The sequence below is a fragment of the Rhinatrema bivittatum genome, chromosome 4, assembly GCF_901001135.1.
Source record: "Rhinatrema bivittatum chromosome 4, aRhiBiv1.1, whole genome shotgun sequence".
NCBI classification, from domain to species: domain Eukaryota; kingdom Metazoa; phylum Chordata; class Amphibia; order Gymnophiona; family Rhinatrematidae; genus Rhinatrema; species Rhinatrema bivittatum.
In genome coordinates, this window is record NC_042618.1 from 427,255,535 (window position 1) to 427,282,687 (window position 27,153).

The following is a 27,153-nucleotide window of genomic DNA, read 5'->3' on the forward strand; positions in this document are numbered from 1 at the left end:
GCTTATTAATTACTGTAATAACAGTTTATGGATTTTTCTTCTAGGAACTTATCCAAACCTTTTTTAAACCCAGTTACGTTAACTGCTGTAACCACATCCTCTGGCAATGAATTCCAGAGCTTAACTATGCGCTGAATAAAAAAAGAATTTTCTTTGTTTTAAATGAGCTACTTGCTAACTTCATGGAGTGCCTCCTTGTCCTTCTATTATCTGAGAGAGTAAATAACCAATTTACTTTAACTTGTTCAAGTCCTTTCATGATTTTGTAACTTCTATCACATCCCCCCCCCAGTTGTCTTTTCTCCAAACTGAACAGCTCTAACTTCTTTAGCCTTGCCTCATACGACAGCTGTTCCAACCCCTTTATCATTTTGATTGCCGTTCTCTGCACTTTCTCCAGTGCAGCTATATCCTTTTTGAGATGCAATGACCAGAACTGCACATAGTATTCAAGGTGCTGTCTCACCATGGAGCAACACAGAAGCATAATGACAGCCTCTGTTTTATTTGCCATTCCCTTCCTAATAATTCCTAACATTCTGTTTGCTTTTTTGATCGCCACAGAACACTGAGCTAATGATTTCAATGTATTACCCACAATGATGCTTAGATCTCTTTCCTGGGTGGTAACTCCTATGATAGAACCTAACATTGTGTAACTATAGCATTGGTTATTTTTCCCTATATGCATCACTTTGCATTTCTCCATATTAAATTTCATCTGCCATTTGGAAGCCCAATCTTCCAGTCTTACAAGGTCCTCCTATAATTTATCACAATCTGCTTGAGATTTAACTACTCCACATAATTTTGTGTCATCCAAAGATTTGATCACCTCAGTCATATCCCTTTCCAGATCATTTATAAATATATTAAAAAGCACTGGTCCAAGTACAGATCCCTGAGGCACTCCATTGTTTACCCTTTTCCACTGTGAAAACTGACCATTTAATCCTATTCTGTTTCCTGTCTTTTAACCAGCTTGGAATCCACAAAAGGACATCGCTTCCTATCCCATGACATCCTCCAAAGATTGATCCTGCAATGTCTACAGAACTTCTGTCCCAACTGATCATCCATCCACACTCTCCCTGTCTCTGCCCATGGCCAAACCAGGTCACAAGTATCCAGCTAATCCCAAAGAGTAGATCCAGATCCTTGTTGCTTACTCCCAGGGATAAGCAGTGGCAATTCCTAAATCCAACAAGGCCAGATGATCTTCACTACAGGCTTCACAGTACTCCAGATGCACCCATCCTGCCAAGTGCCACTCAAGTACAAAAAGACAAAAAACAGATCCTGCAGGCCCCAGCCAATTTTCAACATCCTGTGTTGTGTGCAAAGCATGGGGTCTACTTTAGCCCAGGTACATTGCACCAATTCTCCAATGGAAATAATCCCCCTTTGAAAAAGAGCAAGAGTAAAGAACATGTTAAGAACATAAGAATGTGTCATACTGGGTCAGACCAAGGGTCCATCAAGCCCAGCATCCTGTTTCCAACAGTGGCCAATCCAGGCCATAAGAACCTGGCAAGTACCCAAAAACTAAGTCTATTCCATGTTACCGTTGCTAATGGCAGTGGCTATTCTCTAAGGGGTAGATCTTAAAAAAATCCACGCGCGCGAACAAAAGTAAGCCAGATTTTAAAAGATACGCACGTATCTTTTAAAATCCGGGTTCGGCGTGCGCAAGGCTGCGCAAAATTGGCAGCCTGCACACGCCGAGCCGCACAGCCTGCCTCCGTTCCCTCTGAGGCCGCTCCGAAATCGGAGCGGCCTCGGAGGGAACTTTCCTTCCGCATCCCCCCACCTTTCCCTATCTAACCTACCCCCCAGCCCTACCTAAATCCCCCACCCTACCTTTGTTGTACAAGTTATGCCTGCTTGAAGCAGGCGTAACTTGTGCGCGCCGCCTCGTCAGCCCCCGGCACAGGCCGCAGTGCCGGGAGACTTGGGACCGCCCCTGACCCCGGGCACGCCCCCGGTCTTCGGACACACCCCCAGACATGCCCCTCCCGCCCCTTTTACGAAGCCCCGGGACTTACACCCGTCCTGGGGCTTTACACGCGCCAGCGGCCTATGCAAAATAGGTGCGCCGGCGCTCGCAGGGCTTTTAAAATCTACCCCTAAGTGAACTTAATAGCAGGTAATGGACTTCTCCTCCAAGAACTTATCCAATCCTTTTTTAAACACAGCTACACTAACTGCACTAACCACACCCTCTGGCAACAAATTCCAGAGTTTAATTGTGCGTTGAGTAAAAAAAGAACTTTCTCCGATTAGTTTTAAATGTGCCCCATGCTAACTTCATGGCGTGCCCCCTAGTTTTTCTATTATCTGAAAGAGTAAATAACCGATTCACATCTACCCGTTCTAGACCTCTCATGATTTTGAACATCTCTATCATATCCCCCTCAGCCGTCTCTTCTCCAAGCTGAAAAGTCCTAACCTCTTTAGTCTTTCCTCATAGGGGAGCTGTTCCATTCCCCTTATCATTTTGGTAGCCCTTCTCTGTACCTTCTCCATCGCAATTATATCTTTTTTGAGATGCGGCGACCAGAATTGTACACAGTATTCAATGTGCGGTCTCACCGTGGAGTGATACAGAGGCATTATGACATTTTCCGTTTTATTCACCATTCCCTTTTTAATAATTCCCAACATTCTGTTTGCTTTTTTGACTGCCGCAGCACACTGAACCGATGATTCCAATGTGTTATCCACTATGACGCCTAGATCTCTTTCTTGGGTTGTAGCACCTAATATGGAACCCAACATTGTGTAATTATAGCATGGGTTATTTTTCCCTATATGCATCACCTTGCACTTATCCACATTAAATTTCACCTGCCATTTGGATGCCCAATTTTCCAGTCTCACAAGGTCTTCCTGCAATTTATCACAATCTGCTTGTGATTTAACTACTCTGAACAATTTTGTGTATCACTGTTAGATGTTGACAACACTGGCAATATAAGATAAGTCAAAGTTCTCATAGATCATGGACGTATAACATGAGTTCAGGAGTTAATGTATATTTTAATATCACGGGTGATGAAGACAAAAATATAAAAAATTATTTGAGGTGATAACACTGATCTATGATTATAAATAAGGCAGAGTGAAAAAATTGCTGAGAAGCATAACACAATGATGCCTATTATGACGGTCAAGATCTCTAGCGTACTAAGTTTTGTCAAGAAGGGAAAGTAGTTATCAGTATATAGTATTCGTTAGACCGACTATACCCACAAAAAAAAAAAAAAAAAAGGGCCGTTTAGCACCAAAAGTTATAGATCATTCACTGCTATACATTCTAATTCTCCCATCTTAATCTTAGACTTCTGGCATTAGCATACAAACATTTTAAAGTTTGTTTTTTGTTTGTATTTTCATTCAGCTTTTTAATTGATAGGGATAAATTAGATTTTTTTTTAGCTCAGGTGAGTTTTTAGTTACAGGCACTTGGACTACTTTTCTAATTATTGGAACCTCACTGTCGGGATGCCCTAATTCTAATGCATCATTAGTATCCTTTGAAGATACCTCTCTCCGAACCATGCGCTGCTGAGCGACTGTTGGCTTTCCCCTTTGTTCTAGTTTAAAAGCTGCTCTCTCCGGGGGGCGCTGTTGCGCATCGGATGAGAGCAGTCGCCTGAACGCAGAGCTCCGCTCCCCACAAGCAAACAAACCCTGGCAAACGCTGATTACGCCAGCTTTTTCGGCTAAATTCTTTACCCGCAGCGCTTGTTAGCAGCCAGGCACAACCGGAGATGGCGGCGAAACGAAAAACCGCCGATTTGCGGCAGTTTTCGTTTGAGAAGGCAGTTCTCCCCTTGGGCCTGGAAGATGGCGGCCGCGCAGCACCCGAAATGGAGTCTGATCATGCGGCGGCGGAAACGGGGGCTGACTCGGGGGTAAGCGCAGAATCACCACCAGTGCCGGCACAACTCTCCCGAGATGAAATTAGGGACTGGTTTATCACACTCCGTGCAGACATGAAAAGGGACAAAGCAGATATAATGGCGGCTGTGGCTGATATCAAGGAAGATATTGCTGCTCTGGGCCACAGGGTGGATGACATTGATATCAGGGTGGAAGGCCATGGAGAGGCTCTTAATGCCCTAAACTCCCAGCAGCTAACATTCCACAGTGAACTTGGGGCTCTTCAGGATAAACTTGAAGATCTTGAGAACCGTAGCAGACGATGCAACATACGGATTAGGGGCGTACTGGACACGGGGGAGTATGAGGATGCTACTCTCACTGCGCAACAGATTTGTGCGCATGTTCTTTCCCTCGCGAATGCGGGTCCGCCTAACTCACCAGCGCAGCCGGAGATCCGCTTGGAGAGGGCGCACCGGGCTTTGGGGCCCAGAAGTGACCAGCGCCCTAGAGACATTGTCCTCTGCTTCCATAGCTTCCTCCAGAAAAATCAGGTCTCTGAGGCCGCTCGCAATTTAAAGGAAGTTAAGTGGAATAATCATGCCATTTCCATCTACCAGGATCTGGCCCCAGCAACACTTAAGCGGCGATACGATCTCCGTGAAGTCACTGCTAGTCTACGCTCTTCTTCTATCCGCTACAGATGGACATTTCCTTTTGGATTACAATTCCAAGTGCAGGGCACCACGTATCGGATCAAATCAGTGACGGAAGCGGTGGAGGCCTTCAAGCAAGCACACCTGGATATCACCTTTCAGGCTCCAAAATCGACAGCGCCACCAGCTAAAATGGATACCGCCCCACGGTGGCAGCACGCTGCCAAGGGCGGTAGGAGACTCCGGCGCCAGATATCTGATACTGTTTCCGCCTCTGTGGATATGGGTTGAGGAGCCCTCCGGAATCCTGATTTAGGCTGTTGCCTGTATTCTCCTCTACGCGCCACTGGTGCGGTTCTGGCACTGTTGCTGGGAGAATTTGTGCCTTACGGACAAGCATTTATTAGCTGTTATTTACAGTATTGCTCATAATCACACTATTTATGAATGACTTGCTGGGTTTTGCTGCACTCTTTTTGATGGTTGAGTTCATGTTGAGCTTGTGGGGGGGGGGGGGGGGGGGTCTGCTAGCATTCTGATGAGTGCACCCCGTTGGGAGTGTGTTTCCCACCGAGCCAGGGTGGCACACGATTGGACTAATGGGGAGGTCAGCTGGTTTTTTTTCTTTTTCCACTGAGGACATTTCTGGTAATCATTTCTCTTTACAGGCGGGCGAGTGGTTTTCACCTTTATATATCCTGGGTTCTGTCAGAGTACAGAGAGTCTGTTCTATATTGCCCTAGATCATGGCGCATAAAATTGTTTCTCTCAATGTAAAGGGCCTCAACACACCCCGTAAGCGTCTCTTACTAAAGAGGGAACTGCAGAGTCTGGGGGCCACTATTGGCTTTATACAGGAAACTCATGTGCGCAAGCACCATGAAAAACTTCTGATTTTCCCGTCCTATGCTCAGTCTTACTGGGCGGCCAGTACCAAATCGTCCCGCTATGCCGGCGTGGGAGTCCTTGTCTCTAATTCCTTAACTCATGAGGTTCTGGATAAATATCTTGACACCCGCGGCCGATATTTACTTCTCAAATTGAGAATGGGATCTAGCGTCATTACCCTACTGAATGTCTATTTTCCGAATACTTCCCAAGTCACCTTTCTCCACGACATAGACCAGTTGCTCTTATCTTATGGCGAGGGCGATCTGGTGTTAGGTGGGGACTTCAATGCTATATATGACCCGTCCGTGGACAGTACTGCTCAGACGGTAGCCCCTCCTGGGATGCGGAAGGAGTGGAGTTCCTTCCTAGAGCGCTGGAGTTTGGTGGATATATGGAGACAACGATTCCCTCGCTCTCGGTCATACACCTTCTACTCCTCTCCGCACGGTACATACTCCCGTATTGAGTATTTATTTATATCGTCCCACTTGCAGAATGCTGTCTCAGGGGCTGGTATAGAACCCATTACATAGTCCGATCATGGGCCGGTATGGCTAGCTGCACGCCAGGGTGACCGGGATAGAGGGTTTAAACCTTGGCGTCTAAATGACAGCTTGTTAAAGGATAAGGACTTCCTCGCTCGTACTGCTGATCATCTTAGGGAGTATTTTAGCAACAATACCAAGGACGCTTCACGTCCTACCACAGTGTGGGATTGTTCTAAGGCTGTGCTTCGGGGGTGGTTTATTGCTAGGGCTGTTCACTGTAATAGGGAGCGGGAGAAAGAACGCTCTCGTCTTCAGTCCGAGATTGCTACACTCACTCAACTGCATATCATTGATGGCTCTAACTCCACCTATAATAAAATACTCAGAGCTAAGGATGTTTTGAGGGCTCTTGAGGATACGGCCATTAGTCACCACTTGCTTATGTTGAAGCAGCAATTTTTTGAAGGGGGTAATAAAGCCGGACGATATTTAGCTCAGAAGCTTAAAGCTGCCAGGGCCCAAACCTTTGTAGCAAAGATTTGCAACACCCAGGGCTCTATTGTCACAACCTCTGCAGAAATTCGTGACTGCTTCACGGAGTTTTATGCTCAGCTCTATTCGGGGGCCCCGGGTATCTTGGAGGACGATATTACCTCGTACCTGAACTCTGTGTCTCTGTCTGCCCTAACTCAAGCCCAACGGGACTCTCTGGACCGGCCTATAGAACCGCATGAAGTGTTAGAGGCAATCAAGGGCTTGAAGCCTGGCAAGGCCCCAGGCCTTGATGGGTTTACGGGCTCGTACTATCGCAATTTGGCTACGGTCCTTGTTGAGCCACTCACGGACATGTTCAATTTCCTACGTACTGAGGGACATATCGCTCAAGATAGTAACACCGCTGGCATCTCGGTTATAGCCAAGCCGGGGCGGGACAGCACACAATGGGGGTCCTATCGACCTATTTCTTTGATCAATATTGATCTGAAATTACTTGCCCGGATTTTAGCTGCTCGACTCAATGGAGTCTTGACTAAACTTGTTCACTCCGATCAGGTCGGATTTGTACCTGGCCGCTTAGCGGCTGATGTCAGGCGCATTGTTGACCTTGTTGACTATGTTTCTAACTCTAAAGTTCCTGCTGTTCTCCTCTCCTTGGATGCCGAAAAGGCGTTTGATCTAGTCCACTGGCCCTTTTTATTCCATACCCTTTCTCGAATGGGCTTTGGTAGCAATTTTATTAAGTGGATTGCCAAACTTTATGACCATCCGCAGGCCCGGGTTAAAGTCAATGGAACATATGGGGCCCCTTTTGATATATGCCGGGGTACCAGACAGGGGTGTCCGCTTTCCCCTTTACTTTTTGCGCTGTTTTTAGAGCCTTTTACCACTAGAGTTAGGAGTTCCGCTGCAGTTACTGGAGTCCGTGCGGGTGAACATCATTTCAAAATTTCGTTATTTGCGGATGACGTGATGTTTACTCTTACTGACCCGTCCCAATCCCTCTCCGGGGTTATGCAGGAACTGGTGCAGTTCACCAAGGTATCTGGACTCAAGGTCAATTATGATAAATCTGAGATTCTTAATCTCACTCTACCCGAGGATGAAGTGCGGCGGTTGCAGGGCCAGTTTCCTTTTAAGTGGGCTAAGGGTGCGATAAAATACTTGGGAGTGCGTATCGGGCATAGGTCTGACCAATTATTTCACTTAAATTATACCCCGCTTGTTAAGACCTTAAAGACAGACTTAGATAAGTGGAGTCGACATACCCATTCGTGGCTGGGGCGAATTGCCATTATTAAAATGAATGTCTTGCCCCGTTTTCTCTACTTTTTCACCACCATCCCTATATATCAAGTCGGCGGTCCTCAACCTCTGGCAACGCATTATTTTTGGGTTTATTTGGCGCAAGCGCCCACCGCGAGTAGCGCGCGCTACTCTATACTTACCAAAGGACAGGGGCGGGTTAAGTGTTCCCAACCTTAGTTGGTATTACACCGCGGCACAGTTAAGAGCCCTGGTAGCTCTCCATAGAACGCAGGAGGTACCTCAGTGGATTCTCCTGGAACAATCCCTGGTCGGAGATATGCCATTATCCGCGTTACCCTGGCAGCCTCGAAGCACCTGGGATCCCTTTTTGTATTTTCCTACCGCATTGAGGACTACGGTTCAGGTGTGGGCGCAATGGAAGCATAGATTAGTTGGGACAGCGGATTTTATGCTACTGACACACCTTTTCACCAATTCCTTAATGCCCCGTATGGCTCACTCGCAGGGGACTCGTGAGTGGCGCAGGGCAGGCCTTATCCGTATAGAACAGGTGCAGGTACAGGGGGCTATTTTGTCCAGGGAGGATTTAGGCCGCCTTTATGAGCCCCTTACCATTGATTTCTTTTTATATGCACAGATATATCATGCCCTTCATCGGCTGCTCCGCTTGGGCACTCTTAAATTGGAGGGCTCTCTTTTTGAATCTTATTGTATGAATGCTCATCATATGCGAGGGGTGATATCTAAAACTTATGCGTTATTAAATGGAAGGCGGCTTAGCCCCTTTCTGCAGCAGAAAGCGTGGGACTCTGACTTTCAACGGTCCCTCTCGGAGGAAGAATGGGATGATATCTTCACCAATGCGCACAAGTGCTCTATTTCGGCAGGTATTCAGGAAAATTGCTATAAAATGCTGTATCGCTGGCATTATACTCCTGTACGCTTGCACCGTTTCCACTCGGCCTTTTCCGAGTTGTGTTGGCGAGGCTGTGGAGAGACTGGCACTTACTAATCACATATGGTGGAGCTGCACTCTCGTAGCCCCGTTTTGGCTAAATGTTGTAGCTTGGGTCTCCGCTGTTCTGGGTGCGGAAATCCAGGCTACCCCCTGGTATACCCTACTATCCTTGTATATTGCAGATCTTAATAATGACAAACAGAGAATTGCCCAACAGGTTTTTATTGCGGCTCGCACAGAAATTGCATTACACTGGAAGCAGAGAGCTGTACCTAGTCTTGCCCAGGTGCAAGCTAGGTTACATAAATACTACCAATTGGCTAGGCTCACAGCTGTGCATCATGACCGCTTGGGGGCTTTTACAAAAACATGGGCTCCCTATCACGACTGGCTTGCGTCCCAAGGATAATCATCGCATTCTTCCCCCATTCACATATAGTGACCAGTGACGACGGATTTCTGTATACTTATTTATTTATTTAACATTTTTCTATACCGAACTTCATGACAAGCTTCATATCAGGCCGGTTTACATCAAACTTAGGGATTAACTGAACATAACCATATAACAGGAAGGCCGAAGCGCAGGTACAAATAACAGGGAGAATGAACTTGGGGGCTAGAGTAGCCAGGAAATAAAGGACAGAAAAAACTGGAGAATCATAACATTTAATTCAAAAAAATGCTATTTCAGATACCATGGAACACAGTCAGCATGGATTTACCCAAGGGAAGTCTTGCCTAACAAATCTGCTTCTTTTTTTGAAGGGGTTAATAAACATGTGGATAAAGGTGAGCCAATTGATGTAGTGTATTTGGATTTTCAGAAGGCATTTGACAAAGTCATCATGAGAGGCTTCTAAGGAAACTAAAAAGCCATGGGATAGGAGGTGGTGTCCTTTCATGGATTACAAACTGGTTAAAAGACAGGAAACAGAGAGTAGGATTAAATGGTCAATTTTCTCAGTGGAAAAGGGTAAACAGTAGAGTGCCTCAGGGATCTGTACTTGGACTGGTGCTTTTCAATATATTTATAAATGATCTGGAAAGGAATATGACGAGTGAAGTAACCAAATTTGCAGATGATACAAAATTATTCAGAGAAGTTAAATCACATGTGGATTGTGATAAATTGCAGGAGGACCTTGTGAGACTGAAAGATTGGGCATCCAAAGGGTAGATGAAATTTAATGTGGATAAGTGCAAGGTGATGCATATAGGGAAAAATAATACATGCTGTAGTTCCACCATGTTAAGTTCTATATTAGGAGCTACCACCCAGGGAAAAGATCTAGGTGTCATAGTGGATAATACATTGAAATCATCAGCTCAGTGTGCTGCAACAGTCAAAAAAGCAAACAGAATGTTAGGAATTATTAGGAAGGGAATGTTAATAAAACGGAAAATGTCATAATGTTTCTATATCGCTCCATGGTGAGACTGCATCTTTAATTCTGTGTACAATTCTGGTCGCCGCATCTCAAGAAAGATATAGTTGCGATGGAGAAGGTACAGAGAAGGGCGACCAAAACGATAAAAGAGATGGAACAGCTCCCCTATGAGGAAAGGCTAAAGAGGTTAGGGCTGATCAGCTTGGAGAAGAGACAGCTGAGGGGGGATGTGATAGAAGTCTTCAAAATCATGAGAGGTCTAGAATGTAAACCATTCTGATGGCGTTCTGATGTAATTGGTACTGTAAACCGTTCTGATGGCGAAACCGAATGACAGTATACAAAACATGTTAAATAAAATAAATAAATAATAAATGGGTAAATGTGAATCAGTTATTTACTCTTTCGGATAATAGGACTAGGGGGCACTTCATGAAGTCAGCAAGTAGCACATTTAAAACTAATAGGAGAAAATTCTTTTTCACTCAACGCACAGTTAAGCTCTGGAATTTGTTGCCAGAGGATGTGGTTAGTGCAGTTAGTGTAGCTGGGTTTAAAAAAAGTTTCGATAAGTTCATAGAGGAGAAGTCCATTAACTGCTATTAATCAAGTTGTACCCACCTTGGATTTGGTGCTATAGTCCCTGTGCTTGTAGAACCCCAAATTAGTGATCCTAGAATGGTGATTCCTGTTTCATTTGACTGTCGGCTTCCCGGTCTTCTAAGGGGAAGGAACCAAGAGCATTCTTACTCTTATGATATGTGTACTCTGATTAGTTGCCTGTATTGATGACATTCGGCAGAACCGCTTTGCTTATCCTTGTTTTTCGTTTTTCTTTATTTTTTCCCATGTTTGTGGGTCTCTTTTGTTGTATCCTCAGTGTAACAGTGTGTCTCTTTTTCTTGACTTACCAGCTGACGGGGGGGGGGGGGGGGGGGGGGGGGGGGGATAGGTTCTAACACATGTTTCATTTCTGTAACCATTTATGAGGTTGTTCATGTTTTATGCTATCCATTTGCAATGGCGTATCTAGCGTTTGGTTTGTGTTCTGTATCTTGACTTTTTGGATATGTAATTTCTGTACCTCATCTCAATAAAAACCTTCTGAAAGAAAAAAGCTGCTCTCTCCTTTTTAAAGGTTAGCGCCAGCAGTCTGGTTCCATCCTGGTTAAGGTGGAGCCCACCCCTTCGGAAGAGACTCCCCCTTCCCCAAAAGGTTCCCCAGTTCCTAACAAAACTGAATCCCTCTTCCTTGCACCATCGTCTCATCCACGCATTGAGACTCCGGAGCTCTGCCTGCCTCTGGTGAGCTGCGCGTGGAACAGGGAGCATTTCAGAGAATGCTACCCTGGAGGTTCTGGATTTAAGCTTTCTACCTAAGAGCCTAAATTTGGCTTCCAGAACCTCCCTCCCACATTTTCCTATGTCGTTGGTGCCCAAATGTACCACAACAGCCGGCTCCTCCCCAGCACTGTCTAAAATCCTATTTAGGTGACGCGTGAGGTCCGCCACCTTCGCACCAGGTAGGCATGTTACCAGGCGATCCTCATGCCCACCAGCCACCCAGCTATCTACATTCCTAATAATCGAATCACCAACTATGACGGCCGATCTAACCCTTCCCTCCTAGGCAGTAGGCCTTGGGGAGACATCCTCAGTGCGAAAGGACAATGCATCACCTGGAGAGCAGGTCCTTGCTACAGGATCCTTTCCTGCTGCACCTGGTTGATGCTCTCCCATCATGAGACCTTCTTCCTCCAAGGCAGCACCAGGGCTGCCAGTCTGAAGTTGGGACTTTACTACTATGTCCCTGAAGGTCTCATCTATATACCTCTCTGTCTGCCTCAGCTCCTCCAGGTCTGCCACTCTAGCCTCCAGAGATAGGACTCGTTCTCTGAGAGCCAGGAGCTCTTTGTATCGCATGCACATGTACAACTTCTCACCGGTGGGTAAACAAATCATACATGTGACACTCTATGCAAAAGACTGGGAAGCCCCCCTCTTGCTGCTGGACTGCTGCCTTCATCTCAATTTTGATCAGTTCCTAGTTAAGTTTTAGGTTGCTATGGGAGTAGGAATATGTCTAATGTCCTTTAAATGTATTAGTGAATTCACTATGTGTCTGGTAGTGGCCTACTGGGGTCTGATCGAATTCTCAATAAAGTTTTTGTTGATTTTTTTTTTTTGTGAAAGTGGCACCTGCCTATAAATTAAGGGATGAGCTAGGGGTGGGTTGGGAAATCCAAACAGTCTAACTTCAGTTAGTCAGCCAGAGTGACTCACTGCTCTCTTGATTAACAAATGTTGTACCTATTCAAACCCAATCACACTACCTCAACACCTTTCCAAGGTTCAGTAACTCAGCTGAACTATTCAACCTTTTTACTTAGGTATATACTGCTCCTAGCTATTTCTAGCTTCTGGCTACTTTTTGTGGGGGTTTTTGTGGTTTTTTTTTTCTTCAATACAAACACTCAGTTTGTATTAAATACAAACACTCAGTTCTGCAGACTTTTAAAAATAAACACACTACCTACTGCTTACTAGCTACCTTATTGACCATTTAAAAATACAAACAGTCTAACTTGTTTATTCACTGCCTTTCTATTAAAAGCACAAACACACAAAATAATATTCCCAAATAGTTAACTTTGCCCCAATACTTTTAAAAAAGACAATGTCCCAAGCAAAAACTTACTGATTCCTTTCAGCCACCAGAAGGTGATCCTCTCCTCTCAGTGTTCCCACTGGAATGTTAGATGCGTGGTATGCATCTGTGCCTATTTGTGCAGATGGCTGAATGGGAGCAACAAAGCACATGTACATGTGTTATTTTCCTCTTCACCCCAAGTATGGATGTTGGAATAATCCCATAGAAAGCGACCGCTATATGGCTCACGAGTTAATTCAGAAATTGGCACTGGTCTTATGACCTAATCCAACAACTGTGAAGTCATTTAGAGGCTTTGACCCACAAGTGCACCTGTTCAGCTTGACCAATGTTTTATGCACATCTCTCAATATAGTTTATAGTCAGAGATCCCAGCAATAATGCACTGGTCTTCACCATTCAATCTTCCATAAAAGCACAAGCAAAAGGATCCAGCTTTCAAAGCTTGAAACTTAGTCTCACAAAAACACTATATGGTCTTTTCCCTCCTGGAGGGGTTTACTACCTACTCCAATCCCCATGTGCAGCTATGTGGGAACCTCATCTAACGCCTAAGCAAGCATGTGATCTGGCGCTCCTAAAGGCCAGAATAATCCATGTCTGTCAGGCTTGTCAAGCTAAGTTATTATGTGAACCTATCCCCAAGGGCCAAGTTTAATCAACATGGAGGTCCCTAACTTAATCAAGGAGCAAACTGGGAGAGCAGGTCCAAGGGACAGAACCTGCTGAGAACCTGATTGAGACACCCCTCCTCCACCCACCACAAAAATAATAAAATAAAAATAAATCTAAATATCTAGTTTAAAAAGAAACTGACTCAACGAGTTTGCAAAATCTGGTCCACATTTATCCCTAGCAGAGGATGTCCCGCCTTCAGTATTGGAACTCTGTTTCATCCTCAGTATTCCACAGGGGTGAGGCGCGGGCCTCAGGATTCCACCACCCCACTTTTTCAGCCTGTGTGTGTGTGTACATCCGTTTTTACGTCTCCAGGTTAAATAAAAAAGTTGCAGTTCATAAAACAAAATTGTTTAATCTATTAAAAAGTTTACAATATTCATCTGCTTATCACTTAGAAAAACCAAACTTCTTAAAAGCCTTCTGGTTTGTTTACCAAATTACACGAACAGAAGAAGTCCAAGGAGAAGCAGATTACTATAAAAACAGAAGTGAAATTAGGACTCTTTTCCTCAAACGGTTAAAAAAACAAACACAAATATAAAGGCAATACTGGAAGTGAAACTAAAGGAATCCAGGAGCTCATCAGACAGGCATTTCATGGACACAGACATTTTGTTAAAAGTATTCTTGGGAAACAGACATTTCACCTTTTGTCACAGTTAGCTATACAAGCACTTTGTTTTTCCTCCCATGAGGAACAAACAGGAAAACAGATTCTGTGCTTGGATCACATGTTGGGCTGGCCATGAACAGGTGGTGGTCATCGAAGGATCCAGAATCAAAACACGTTCTGCTACAAATGCCGTCTGCTGGAATGGGAGACCAAGCACGGTCTGTTTCCTTCCAAAAAAAAAAAAAAAAAAAAAGGAGAATGGAATCTGTGGAGAGGTTTTCCGGCTCAGGATATGCAATCATCTAAACAATGAAAGGAAAAAAAGTTGTCTTTTTCAAAAAAAAGAAACAAATGTACTTCCATTAAGAGAAGGGCTAAAGATATAGAGTTGGCTGGTGTTCTCTCGCAGCACAGCCAGGACAGAAGACATCGGCAGTCCTTTCAGTCTTGCAATTTCTTCGACCGTGTGAAGTGCCAGACCAGGATGAGAGTACAGACATAGGCTTTTGGGAACCTAGAAAAGAAGAGAGTGCGCCTTTACTTGTTCTATGCATTGCCTTGTCCCCCACAGCCAACCTACCCCCCCCCCCCCCTCCAAAATATACTACTTCACAGAAAGGCCTGAAGACTAACTCAGTGTTTTAAGAGCAAATTCAATTAAAAAGGGGTACCACAACATTGAAAAAAAAGACACACGTGTCTGCAACCTGCAAATTGGAACTGACACCAACAGCACTGCAGGGAAGCTAAATTTAGAAATGACAAATCAGATCATAGGAAAGGTCACTGAACTTAGGCCTTTTGATTTTAGGTCAGTAGCTTAAATGCATCCTATGGCAATAGTAAAGGTCACTACCATTTTAAGGTTGGTCAGTAGCCCAGTCAAAGATACTAATCTAGTTCCTAACAGATAACCATCCTCATCATCAAAGCCCCTCAATTCTCAACGTCTGGTACTTCATCTGGCAGTTTTAAGAGAGGTAAAGATGTGAATCCTACACTTTGCTTTGGACCACTGGTGTGGTTTCAGGGCAGCCTTTGGGGTACACACCTTGAAGTAAAAAAGTCTGTAGGAATAACATTTCTGCTCAGGTTACAGCTTCTGAAAGAGCCAGCAAGGCCCTTCCTCCTTCTGCAGGCACCATCCATGATAATGTGCAAGAGCAGACATGCACCAGTAAAAAGCAACAAACAATCTAATCCAGGTACCAACCAAAGAAACTAATCCTTACCTGCCCAGGTGGAAAATGGAAAGCATCTGTTTCTACAATAATTTGCTCCAGTGATATGTTCTAGGATTTAATTATAACAGCAATCACAGTAAATATCTTGCTGGATGGACCATTTGATCCTTTAACTGCCACTATTTACCTACTGGAAAAATTACTTATTTGATAAATTTAATTTTCCTTAGTGTAGACAGATGGACTCAGGACCAGTGGGTTATGCTCCCCTGCCATCAGATGGAGACTGAGCAAGCTGATGTCACAGTATACATACCCCTGCAATGATCCCAGCCTGCCAAAAGCCTGGGTTAGTTCAGCGCTACCAGAAGTACTAGTCCCCTGTGGCCTTAGATTTGGCAATTTATTCTGCCTAGCAAGGGCCATGGAGGAAAGCCATAAGCATCCTGTCTTCTGGCCAGACCCATACAAAAGCATCTATACCCAGGGACCACTGATCTCTCCTGTGACTGAAGAACCTTCACACAGAGACGTTGCCAGCAGGTCTAGGAACGGAAGGCCCCAGCGATCCACAATCAGCTGAAACAAACACCCATTCTCCTGGGTCCAGACTCTCCCTGCTGAGAAAGTCCGTTCTTACATTCAGGCCGATACAGTACCGATGCGTAAGAAACAGTGCGGCAGTGCCGGGCGCCCGCTCGTTTGCTGCACGCACAATTTGGTTCACAAGCTGCTTGATTCAGTATTCAAATTAGATGCAAATCCAAGCGGCAGCAAATGAGTGTCCAAAGCGTGCCTATGAAGTTGTAGGCATTTACAATGCATTTTACTGTACAGAGCGGAGAGAATCCAGGGTGCGCTGGCGCCATACCTGTCATTTGAAATGTCATTCCACCAGGTAAGTGGATGGTTCTTTTTTTACAGACCCCTCATGGACACCGGGGCTGCTGCCCTGAGCATCCGTACGTCCTTGTTCGGAGGCCACCAGGAACGCTGCCTTCCAACATCCATGGACGCTGCCTTGAGCGCCTGGCCGGACGTCCAACCGAATGAAAAAGATCAGAGACAGTATATACACGTATATACTGTATACGTATAGACCCGGGCGGAGTTCAAGTTCTTTGTAAACCGGACTGATTTGTATCTAATACAGGAATTTCGGTATAGAAAAAAATAAAAATAAATAAATAAAATAAATAAATACACGTTGTCCATGGCCCTGTCTGGTACGAAGCTGACTGAACACCACACTAACGCCAGGGACAGGGTAGGTGGTAAATATTCAGGTTAAAGACGCAGTAATAAGCTGGTTAAAAAGGCGATAATTTGGGCGCACATTACTGTATCGGAGAGAATAGCTAATCCGATCATTACATATCATATACATGCAGCAGGCGGAAAACGGATATGCGTCCTTTTCGGCAAGCGGTAAGGACGCATAAAAGCCAATACTGAATCGCGGGTACGCCTTACGCATCCAAAACGTGCGTCCAAAGTGGGTTAAAACAGGGTAACCATGGCCGCGCTTTACTGTAAATCGGCCCGATTGTTTTTTTCCTGCAATGTTAGAGGCAGAGATTATCTGTAGGTTCCTTCCACCCATTCCATAAGTAGGTCTATTTCCTGCGACACTTGCTGGCTTTTGATTTGTCCCTGGCGATTGATGTAGGCCATTGTTGTCGCGTTGTCTGAAATCAGGCAGACCGCTTGACCCTGAAGCCTATGGCTGAACTGCAATGCATGCCAACCGGACCACCCAGGCTTCCAGGTGATTGATATTCCAGAGGGACTCTTTGGCATTCCAATGCCCTTGGGCCATCAGCTCCTGACAGTGAGCTCCCCAACTCTGGAGACTCGAATCTGTTATGAATACCAACCAGGTCGGAGAGGACAAGAAAACTCCTCAGATGAGCCTTCTGAAACCACCACTGGAGGTGAGAGCAAACATCCATCGGCAAGTGGAGCCGAACCGAATAATCCTTAGACTGTGGGTTCCAAACAGTAGGGAGCGCTAAAGAGGGTGCATATGACCCTCTTCCACGGCACCACTTCCAGGTTTGCCACCATCAAGCTGAGCACCCGTAGTTAGGACCACATTGTCTGATGTATAGTGTTCACCAACTGACACACCTGAGACATCAATTTCTGAATCCGACCGTCCAGCAGGAAAACCTTGTCCTGTCCGTGTCAAACCAAACCCCCAGAGACACCATCAACTGAGATGGCTGAAGACTGCTCTTGGCCAGTTTCACCACCCAACTGAGCACCTGCAACAAGGAGATCACCTTGTGTGTCCACCAGGCAGCTCTCTTCCTGAGATTTGGCTCGAATCAACAGATAGAAGACAACGTGTGATGATAAATGGAACCTACTCCGAAGAGAGAATGGTATTAAGCGGATTGCCGCAGGGATCAGTGTAGGGACTAGTTCTGTTCAACATCTTCATGAGCAACATTGCGGAAGGGATAGAAGGTAAAGTTTGTCTATTTGCAGATGATACTAAGATCTATAACACAGTGGACACCCCGGAAGGAGTACAGAGAATGAGATGGGATTTAAGGAAGCTGGAAGAATGGTCGAACATATGGCAAGCTGGGATTCAATGCCAAGAAATGCAGTGTCATACATCTGGGGAGTGGTAATCCAAAAGAACTATGCGCGTGGGGGGGTGAAGGGATGATGTGCACGGAGCAGGAGAGAGACCTTGGGGTGATAGTGTCTAACGACTTGAAGTCGATGAAGCAGTGTGACATGGCGATAGCCAAAGCCAGAAGAATGCTGGGCTGCATAGAGAGGAATATCTAGTAAGAAATGGGAAGTGATAATCCCCTTGTACAGGTCCTTGGTGAGGCCTCACCTGGAGTACTGTGTTCAGTTCTGGAGACCGTATCTCAAAGGAGACAGACAGGATGGAGGCAGTTCAGAGAAGGGCGACCAAAATGGTGGATGGTCTCTATCGAATGACTTATGAGGAGAGGTTGAAGAACCTGAATATGAATACCCTGAAGAAGAGGAGGAGCAGGGGTGATATGATACAGACCTTCAGATACTTGAAATGTTTTAATGATCCATGGTCATCAAACCTTTTCCATTGGAAACAATTTAGTAGAACTAGGGGTTACAATTTGAAACTCCAGAGAGGAAGACTTAGAACCAAAGTCAGGAAATATTTCTTCTCTGAGAGGGTAGTGAATGCCTGGAATGCCCTTCCGGAGGAAGTGAAGACCAAAACCGTGAAGGATTTCAAAAGGGGCATGGGATAAACACTGTGGATCCCTAAAGGGCTAGAGGATGGGAATAAATAAAAAAGCTAAACCGGCACAGAGCGGCAGTTATTACCCCTTAAGAGAAACATGGGGGTAACCTGCACAGAGCAGCAGTTACTACCTTGGGAAGCTTACTGGGCAGACTAGACCTTTTTGGTCTTTTTCTGCCGTCATTACTATGTTACTATGAATCAGCCAATCATCTAAGTATGGATGCACCAGGATCCCTTTCAAGGTTGCCACTACCACCACCATAGCCTTGGAAAAGTATTCTGAGGGCGGTGGATAGATCAAAGGGCAGCACCGGAAACTGATAATGGTGCCTCAACACCGCAAAATGTAGAAAATGATGACCCAAACGGATGGGAATATGAAGGTAGGTCTCAGACAGGTCCAGGGACGTTAGAAATTCTCAACTGCACTACCATTATCACAGATCGTAAGGTTTCAATGTGAAAATGAGGCACCTTCAAATGAGTGTTGACTCTTGAGATCCAGGATGGGACGAAAGGAACCTTCCTTCTTGGGTACAACAAAATAAATAGAATATTGCCCCATACTTTGAGACGTGGGCAACGGAACTACAATCCTCAGCCTGAGGTGCCTTTGAAGTGCTAACTCCACTGCCTCCTTCTTCTGCGGGGGAGTGGCAAAGGAGACACCATGAACAAGTCCCGAGGAATACTGCAAAAATTCCAGCACATATCTTCTTTTATCACCTCCAGGACCCATTGGTTCAATGTGATCTCGACCTACCTCTGATAAAAAAAAGAGGCAGCCCCCTAACTCTTGTTCCTGAAGGTGGGTCGGCAAAACCTTCATTGGGAAGCTCAGGAACATCTGCCACCTGAGCCTGCTCCTCTCTTGTGGCTGTCTGGGACAAAAGGACTGAGACCTACCGAAAGCAGAGTCCTCTGAAATGTCGACCCTCAGCAGGGACGAAACCACTTGGAACCCCGAAGACGACCCCTCATACCAGAGGGGCGCTGCAATTGCTTCTTATCCTCCGGCAACCGATGAACCAGAGATTCGCCCCACTTACTGGCCAGTCTTTCCAACTTGCTCTCAAACAAGAGCAAGCCTTTAAAAGGCATCTTGATAAGATTAGCTTTGGAGGCTTTGTCAGCTGACCAATTCGCAACCAGAGTTGATGCCCAGCCACTATTACCAAAGCCACTCCTCTGGCTGAGGTACAGACCGAATCACAGCCTGCGTCTGCTAAAAAGGCAGCAGCAGGTTCCATAACTGCTCTGGAATTCCCTCCAGAATCATCAACCTCTTGAGAGAGAAGCAGACAAGATTATGCCATGAGGGCAAAACAGAAAATGATCTGTAATGTCAGCACCACTGCCTCAAAAGCTTGGTAAAGGATAGCCTCAATCCTCCTATCATGCACATCCTTCAAGGCTGCTCCTCCCTCTATGGCGCATACCAGTGCATCCACTGTGGGAAAACACAATGTTCCCTCACAGCTGAATCCAAGGGGTACAGGCCTCCCAATGACCGACCCCTTTTAAAATTTGCCTCCAGGGCATCCCATTCAAGATCAAACAATTCCTAAATGGCATCCATCAAGAGGCTTTACATAAGGAAACCAAAATGGGATTCTTCTTCGGCTCCAACATGGCATTCGTACCAGGAACACCCTGCTGTTTCAAAATCTGAGAAATCAGGGCCGGCAATTCATCTCTATGAAAGAACCGCAACATAGTTCAATATGATTCCAGTCCAAGAGGAATTTCCCCATCTTCCAGGGAATCAAGATTTGCCTCATCCTCCGTGCCATCTGCAGGGAGCTGAAACGAGCCCCAGTGCTTTAGCATAGGACTGGAAGAATTAGGTGTAGCAGAAGATTGAGCCTGAAGGAAAGCTTGTAAGCCTTGAAAAGATTCCACCCAAGAAAAAGCAGATGGATCCAGACCAAGCCCAGAAGGAATTGGAGCAGGGCCCACAGAACTGCCCTCTCCTGCCTAGGAGCCAGTCAAGGGAGAACCAAGGTCTGGCATCCCTCCAGCCAAAGCTGTAACCAATCCATCATCAGAATGGGAGGAGCCAGGCTTAGCAAAATCCGAAGACGACAATTCTCCCTGAGCGCCCGAACAGCACTGACATACTGAAAGACAGGTCAGGCAGATAAGCCTTAATATGACAGGCAACACAAAGAGAAAAAGCGCTTAGGCTTCTTGTTTACCAGCGCAATTGCGGCGGTAAACGTGCGTCTGAATGACTCAAGCTCAAAAATGTATGTGCACAAAATTTAAGCACTGGAGAAATGTGTGGCAAAGCACATGCACAACTCGTGTGTCAAGCCAAGGCATTTGAGATAGTTCAAAATTTACGCGTGCAAATGGAGCGCCCAAAAGCAAGCACACAACACATGCGCAGAGCCAATGCACTGCGCTCACCGATGGCCTGTGGAGGGCAGCAAAGCACGCTTAGGAGCATGCAAAAATGCTGCCGCACCCAACCACGTGGCATGCAAGCAAAAAGCCTGTGGGGCCTAACCCACCAGGCTGCCCAGATCTCAAAACGGGAGCGGGAAAGAATGTCAGGATGACATGCTGAGCACGAAGACCGGAGAAGTCCTAAAACCCCTCTGCTTTGCCCTCTTTTTTTTTTTTTTTATTTGAAACCTTAGCCATTAAGCACTGAGCTCAGGTGAGTACAGAAATGGTCTCCAGCTGCAGGGGAAGAGGGCATCTGCTGTCACCACTGCGCTCGGCCTCCCTGCAACCACTGCCTTTCAGCTGAATGAGCAGCTAAGTCCACGCCGGGAAACCCAGCTACCGGACCAAGGCACACCTCTGAGGAACCGCAGAAATCACCTGAGGAATTCTCAACTGGGGTATGGACCTTTGGTATCCCTACTGGAGAGCGGGGCTCTCTTTTCCTTAATTTGAATTTCTCCTTCCAAAAAAAACCTGAAGCAATCCTCAGAGAGAGATGCACATCCACTATCTGTTGGAGATGGAGAATACTGGCAGGCAGCTTGCTCCATCTCCATCTGCTGGCAGGAGAGCATAACCCACTGGTCCTGAGTCCATCTGTCTACATGCTAGGAAAATATTATTTTCCTTATTTATTTTAACAGGATGGGCATACCAAGTCACCAGCAGAACGGTGTGATCCCAAAACTAACATTACAAATAGAGACCTTTGTTTTTAGCTTTGAATTTATCAGTGATTACAACAAGAAAAAAATGGCAAGTTATTGTTTTTCTGATTTCTCCAGTTTTTGTTCTTATTGTAGTAATTCAAGAAAGAATAAAAACTGAAAATGAAGGTCCTTGATTACACCACATCACACCCAGGTACAAACCAAAGAAACCAATTCTTACCTGCCTTGGCAGAAAATAGGGAGCATCCGTTTCTACAATGATACGCTCCAGTGGGATTTTTCTCAAAGCCTCCCTGGCTTCATAGGCAGATGGGTAGGGTAAGAAGGGCAGTAAAGCCCACAGCCAAGTTTGGAAACTCCAGCAAAAATGGTTCTATGACATTATAACTACCAGTAAAGCATGCCTGAAGGGGAATAGCAGAAAATGTTAACTTAGAAAGAGCAATCTTTGCAAGATCTACATATTTTACAATCCTTATTCCTTGTAATGCTACAGCAATAAAAATGTAAAAAAAAGACACTCAGTAAAGGCAGAGATACCATCATTCATTCACGCTTAAATAATGCAAGTTCAATCTGCAGTATGAGGCAGAGTGGCATGCATTATCAGATCCCCCACACAACCTACTCCTCCATTTTACACCTTATGCCTCCCAAAATTATTTTTCTTCAAAGGATAAACAAAGTAGATGGCAGAGCTAACAAACGTTTAAAGTTGCAAGCCCCAAGAAGCATAAATTCCCTTTGTCAGGAGCCATTGTTTCACAGGTTAACATGATAATCCCTTTTAACTCTCCCCCCCCAAAGCACAATGTTGAATAGGGAAAGATGCAGTGTAGAAATCATTAATTCAAGGTCTTAAAATCCAAACTAGACATCACTCTCCGCATGAATTTGTTTCTAGAACTATGGTCAAACACATTAAGTTTGACGAAAGACTATCAGTACGCAGAGTACAAAATGATGCTACTTTCCCTTACAGTCCCTCTGATTTTAGCTCAACAAGTTATGATGCACTGCTATTTTAGACAGGGCCATGGTGTCAATGGTGTTGTGTGATCTCTTTAATGCAAGCGAGCATGCACCTACATGAGACTATAACAAGTCTCACGATTCCAGCTGGAGAACATCTTCCAATGGCATGCAACAGCCCAAAGGAGCAATAGGCTACTCACAGGTAAGGATAGAAGAGAGGAGGGAGAGAAGCAGAAGTGAGAGAACATGAGCATCTGAAAACTAAGCACAGTAGATGCAGGGAAAAGAAAACAGATGGGTGAGAGACACGCCATGAGACACCTGAGGGGGCAAGCATGAAAAGTAAAAGAAATGAGCAGCAAATGGAAACCTTAGTGACAAATGCAGAACAAATTTCCAATATAAAAATTTTTTTAACTGGATGACTGTTACCACATATATGCATTCAATTTTTTATTCCAATTGAGAACTGGAACACTGAATAGAGTTACAGAAAGTTTGCTGATCCTATAAAACTTGGTTGACTGAGCATAATGGAAAAGTTACTTACCTGATAATTTCGTTTTCCTTAGTGTAGACAGACGGACTCAGGACCAATGGGTATTGTGCTCTCCTGATAGCAAATGGGAGACTGAGTCAGATTTCAAAGCTGACATCAGCCTACATATACCCGTGCAGCATGCTTAGCTCTTCAGTATTCTCCTCGAAAAGCCAATGTGGATATATGTTGCTTGATACTTGATTACACTTGAGTATACTTGATTAACTTTGAACTGGTTCAACTGATTATATATATAAAAATCTTTTGGCACTGGAGACCGCCAGTGCGCTGAAAAACGCAGACACCTAGGTAACTGTGGGTGTCTTAACACAGAGGTAGGCCGAGGCTTACCCCGTACAGTCTCGAGATTGATATCCGAGGTTCTCTATTTCTGGAGCAGCCTTGGGCGGGATGTTGAATCCATCTGTCTACACTAAGGAAAACGAAATTATCAGGTAAGTAATTCCTCCATTTCCTAGCGTGTAGCTAGATGGACTCAGGACCAATGGGATGTACAAAAGCTACTCCCCTACCGGGTTGGAGGCTGCCCATTGCCCACTTAGTGCTGCCCTTGTGAAGGCTGTATCCTCCCTGGCCTGGACATCCAGGCGGTAGAACCTGGAGAAGGTGTGTAGGGAGGACAGTGTCACCGCCTGACAGATCTCGGCTGGCAAAAGCAGTCTGGTTTTGGCCCAGGAGACTGCCTGGGCCCTTGTAGAATGTGCCTTGACCTGTAGAGGTATTTTTTTTTTTTGCCTCTATGTAGGCAGCATTAATGACTTCTTTGATTCAGCGGGCTATGGTCGCCTGCGATGCCGCTTCCCCTTCTTCCTTCCCGCTGCGAAGAATGAACAGGTGATCAGTTCTACGCAAGGATTCCGATCTCTTGAGGTATCTGACTAGGATTCTGCCAACATTCAGGTGGCGAAGGAGGTGTGAGCCTTTGAATCCCTGTGTTCATCTGGAGATGGTAAGGATATGGTCTGGTTCATATGGAACTGGGAAACCACTTTCGGAAGAAAGGATGGTACCGTACACAGCTGTTTGGTGCCTGGGGTGAACCTGAGGAACGGTTCTCGAAAGGATAACGCTTGAAGTTCGGAGATGCGCCGAGCTGAGCATATTGCGATCAAGAATGCTGTCTTTAAGGTCAAGAGGCATAGGGACAGGCCGCTTGTTGGTCTGAAGGACTCCCCTGCTAGGAAGTCTAGTACTAGGTTGAGGTTCTATAGAGGCACCGGCCACTTTAGTGGTGGCCAGAGTTGTTTGACTCCTTTCAGGAAGCAAGACATCAGGATGAGTTGATAGTCTGATGCCATCCACTTCAGACCTGAAACAGGCCAGTGCTGTGACTTGAACCTTGAGGGAGTTGAGGGATAACCCCTTCTGCATGCCGTCCTGTTGGAATTCTAGGATCGTGGGAATCTTGGCTCTCCTCTGAAGGAGGGCGCAGTCTTCACACCAGGCTTCAAATACTCTCCAGATCCGTATGTAAGACAGATGTGGAGAACTTGCGTGCTCGGAGCAGAGTGTCAATCACGGCTTTTGAGTAGCCGCGCTCTTTTAGGTTAGACCTCTCAAGGGCCATGCCATAAGAGAATCGAGCTGGGTCTTCGTGGGAGATCGGTCTCTACTGAAGAAGGTCCCTGAATGGCGGTAGACGCAGAGGATTCCCTGCCAATAGTCTTCGCATGTCCGCATAACATGGTCTTCTTGGCCAATCCGGGGCTAGTCCCCTGTGGTGCTCTATCTTGTGAATGACCCCTGCCCAGTAGCAGCCAGGGTGGGAAGCCACACAGGATGTCTTCCTCTGGCCAGTTCTGGACGAGAGCGTCGATTCCTTGAGACTGTGGTTCTCATCTGCGGCTGAAAAGTCTGGGGACTTGGGCATTGCGATGAGTTCCTAGGAGGTCCATGGCTGGGGGGACCCCATCGATTCGCTATCAGCTGGAAGGCTGTGTCCGCCAGCGACCATTCCCCCGGGTCTAGGCTTTCTTGCTGAGAATCTGCAGAGGTTATGTCTTTTTCCCGCGATGTGGGAGGCCGAAATCCCTTGCAAGTTTGTTCTTCTACCCACTCCATGAGAGGGTCTATTTCCAGAGACACCTGCTGGCTCTTGGTTCCTCCCTGGCGGCGATGTAGGCCACGGTTGTGGCGTTGGCCGACATGACTGACAGAGACTCGCCTCAGAGTCTGTGGCTGAATCGCAGGCCAGGCTAGTCTGACTGTGCGAGTTTCCAGGAGGTTTATGTTCCATTCTGCCTCTTCTTTGTTCCATTGGTTCCTGGGCTGTTAGTTCCTGACAGTGGGCTCCCCACCCTCGCAGACTCGCATCCGTGGTAAGATCCACTTCGGTGCGGATTAGGTTTAAGCCTCTGCTTTAGGTGTTCTTCCTGTTGCCACCATTGAAGCTGATGCTGAACTTCTGTCGGTAGCTGGAGGCGAATTGAGTAGTTCTGGGACACTGGATTCCATCATGACAATAGGGAGCATTGTAGTGGTTGCATATGGGGCCCTTGCCCATGGAACAACTTCCAGAGTTGATGTCATTAGGGTCGAGGACTTGGAGATAATCCCATACTTTGGGGCGAGCAGAGGTCGACATGTTTTGCAATTCACTCAGTTCCTTCTCCTCTGAGGGGGAAGGTAGACCTTGTCCAGCTTGGTATCGAACCAGTCTCCTAGGTATTCTAGTGACTGGGGAGGGCTGTAGGCAGCCTCTTCGCTGTGTTCACAACCCACTCGAGCTCTTGTAGTAAGTTCTTTGACTCTGGTGGTCGCATGGCGACTCTCCTCCGGAGACTTTGCTCTGATCAGCCAATCGTCCAAGTAAGGATGTACCACAACTCCTTTCCTCAGTGCTGCTGCTACACCACCATAATTTTGGTGAAGTTCTGGGAGCCGTAACTAGTTCCGAAGGATAGTGCTTGCCCAGTATCGCAAAGCACAGGAAGTGCTGGTGGTCCTGATGGACCGGGATGTGAAGGTAGGCTTTGGATAGGTCCAGGGAGGTTACGAATTCTCCCGGTTGTACTGCCATTATAACAGAGTGTAGGGTTTCCATGCGGAAGTGTGGTACCTTCAGGTAGCGGTTGACGGCCTTGAGGTCCAGGATGGGCCGGAATATTCCTTCTTTGTTGGGAACGATAAAATAGATGGAATAGTGGCCAGTATTTTGTTGAGACGTGGGCACTGAAGCTATTGCCTTCAGGCTGAGTAGTCTTACTAGTGTGGTTTCCACTATCAGTCCTTTGGAATGGGAGAGGCACTGTGATCTCATAAATTTGTCTGGGGGGGGATGCTTTGGAATTCCAGGGCGTACCCCTCTCGAATGATAGTTAGGACCCACTTGTCCGATGTTACTTCGACCCATCTTTGGTAGAAGAGGGTAAAGTCTGCCCCCTATGTCTTTTTCCTGTGGATGGGTCTGGATCTTCTCATTGTGGGGCATGGCTGGAGCCTGCCCCTGAGCTTACTCCTCTCTTAATGTGCTTGTTCCGAAAGTACTGAAACCTTCCTGAAGTAAGAGGTGCTTGGGACTGTGTTCCTGTAAGGTTTAAAATGCTGTGATCCTCTACCCTTGGTTCTTCTGTGGGAGGAGCGCTGATATATTCTTTTGTTCCTGTCTTCATGTAATCGGGGTACTGGGGATTCGCCCCATTTGTTGGCTAACTTCTCTAGTTTAGGCATTTTTGTGAGGTTCGCCTTGGAAGTCGTGTCAGCCGACCAACTTTGGAACCATAATTGTCTTTTGGCTGCCACTGCGGTGGCGACACCCCTGGATGATGTGCGCACGAGATCCGCGGTAGCAAGGGTGAGATAGGAGACCACAGGTTCCATCGCTTCTCCGGGCGTGGTAGCGTCTCTGGAGAGGATCAAACAGGAACATGCCACCAAGGCGCAGCAGGAGGCAATTTGTAGATTCATTGCTGAAACAAAGGACAGCTTAAGGATGGCTTCCAGCTTCCTGTCTTGGGCGTCCTTCAGTGCCACTCCTCCCTCCACAGGGATCGTGGTGTGTTTTGAGACACCACAGATCATAGCATCCACTTTAGGGAAGCGTAGAAG

General features: G+C 46.1%; 1 protein-coding gene across 4 annotated transcripts in view; it reads right to left on the reverse strand.

Moving 5' to 3' along the window:
• Window positions 1-14,382: 14,382 nt before the first annotated feature.
• Window positions 14,383-27,153, reverse strand: part of TATDN2 (TatD DNase domain containing 2) — a 57,531-nt gene continuing 44,760 nt past the window's right edge. For all 4 annotated transcript variants that reach the window (XM_029601434.1, XM_029601433.1, XM_029601435.1 and 1 more), the window contains exons 6-7: window positions 21,790-21,973; window positions 14,383-14,515 (exon numbers count right to left, since the gene is read on the reverse strand). In XM_029601434.1, coding sequence (XP_029457294.1) covers window positions 21,943-21,973 — 31 coding nt within the window. In that variant the 3' untranslated portion in view covers window positions 14,383-14,515; window positions 21,790-21,942. The remainder of the gene's footprint in view (window positions 14,516-21,789; window positions 21,974-27,153) is intronic.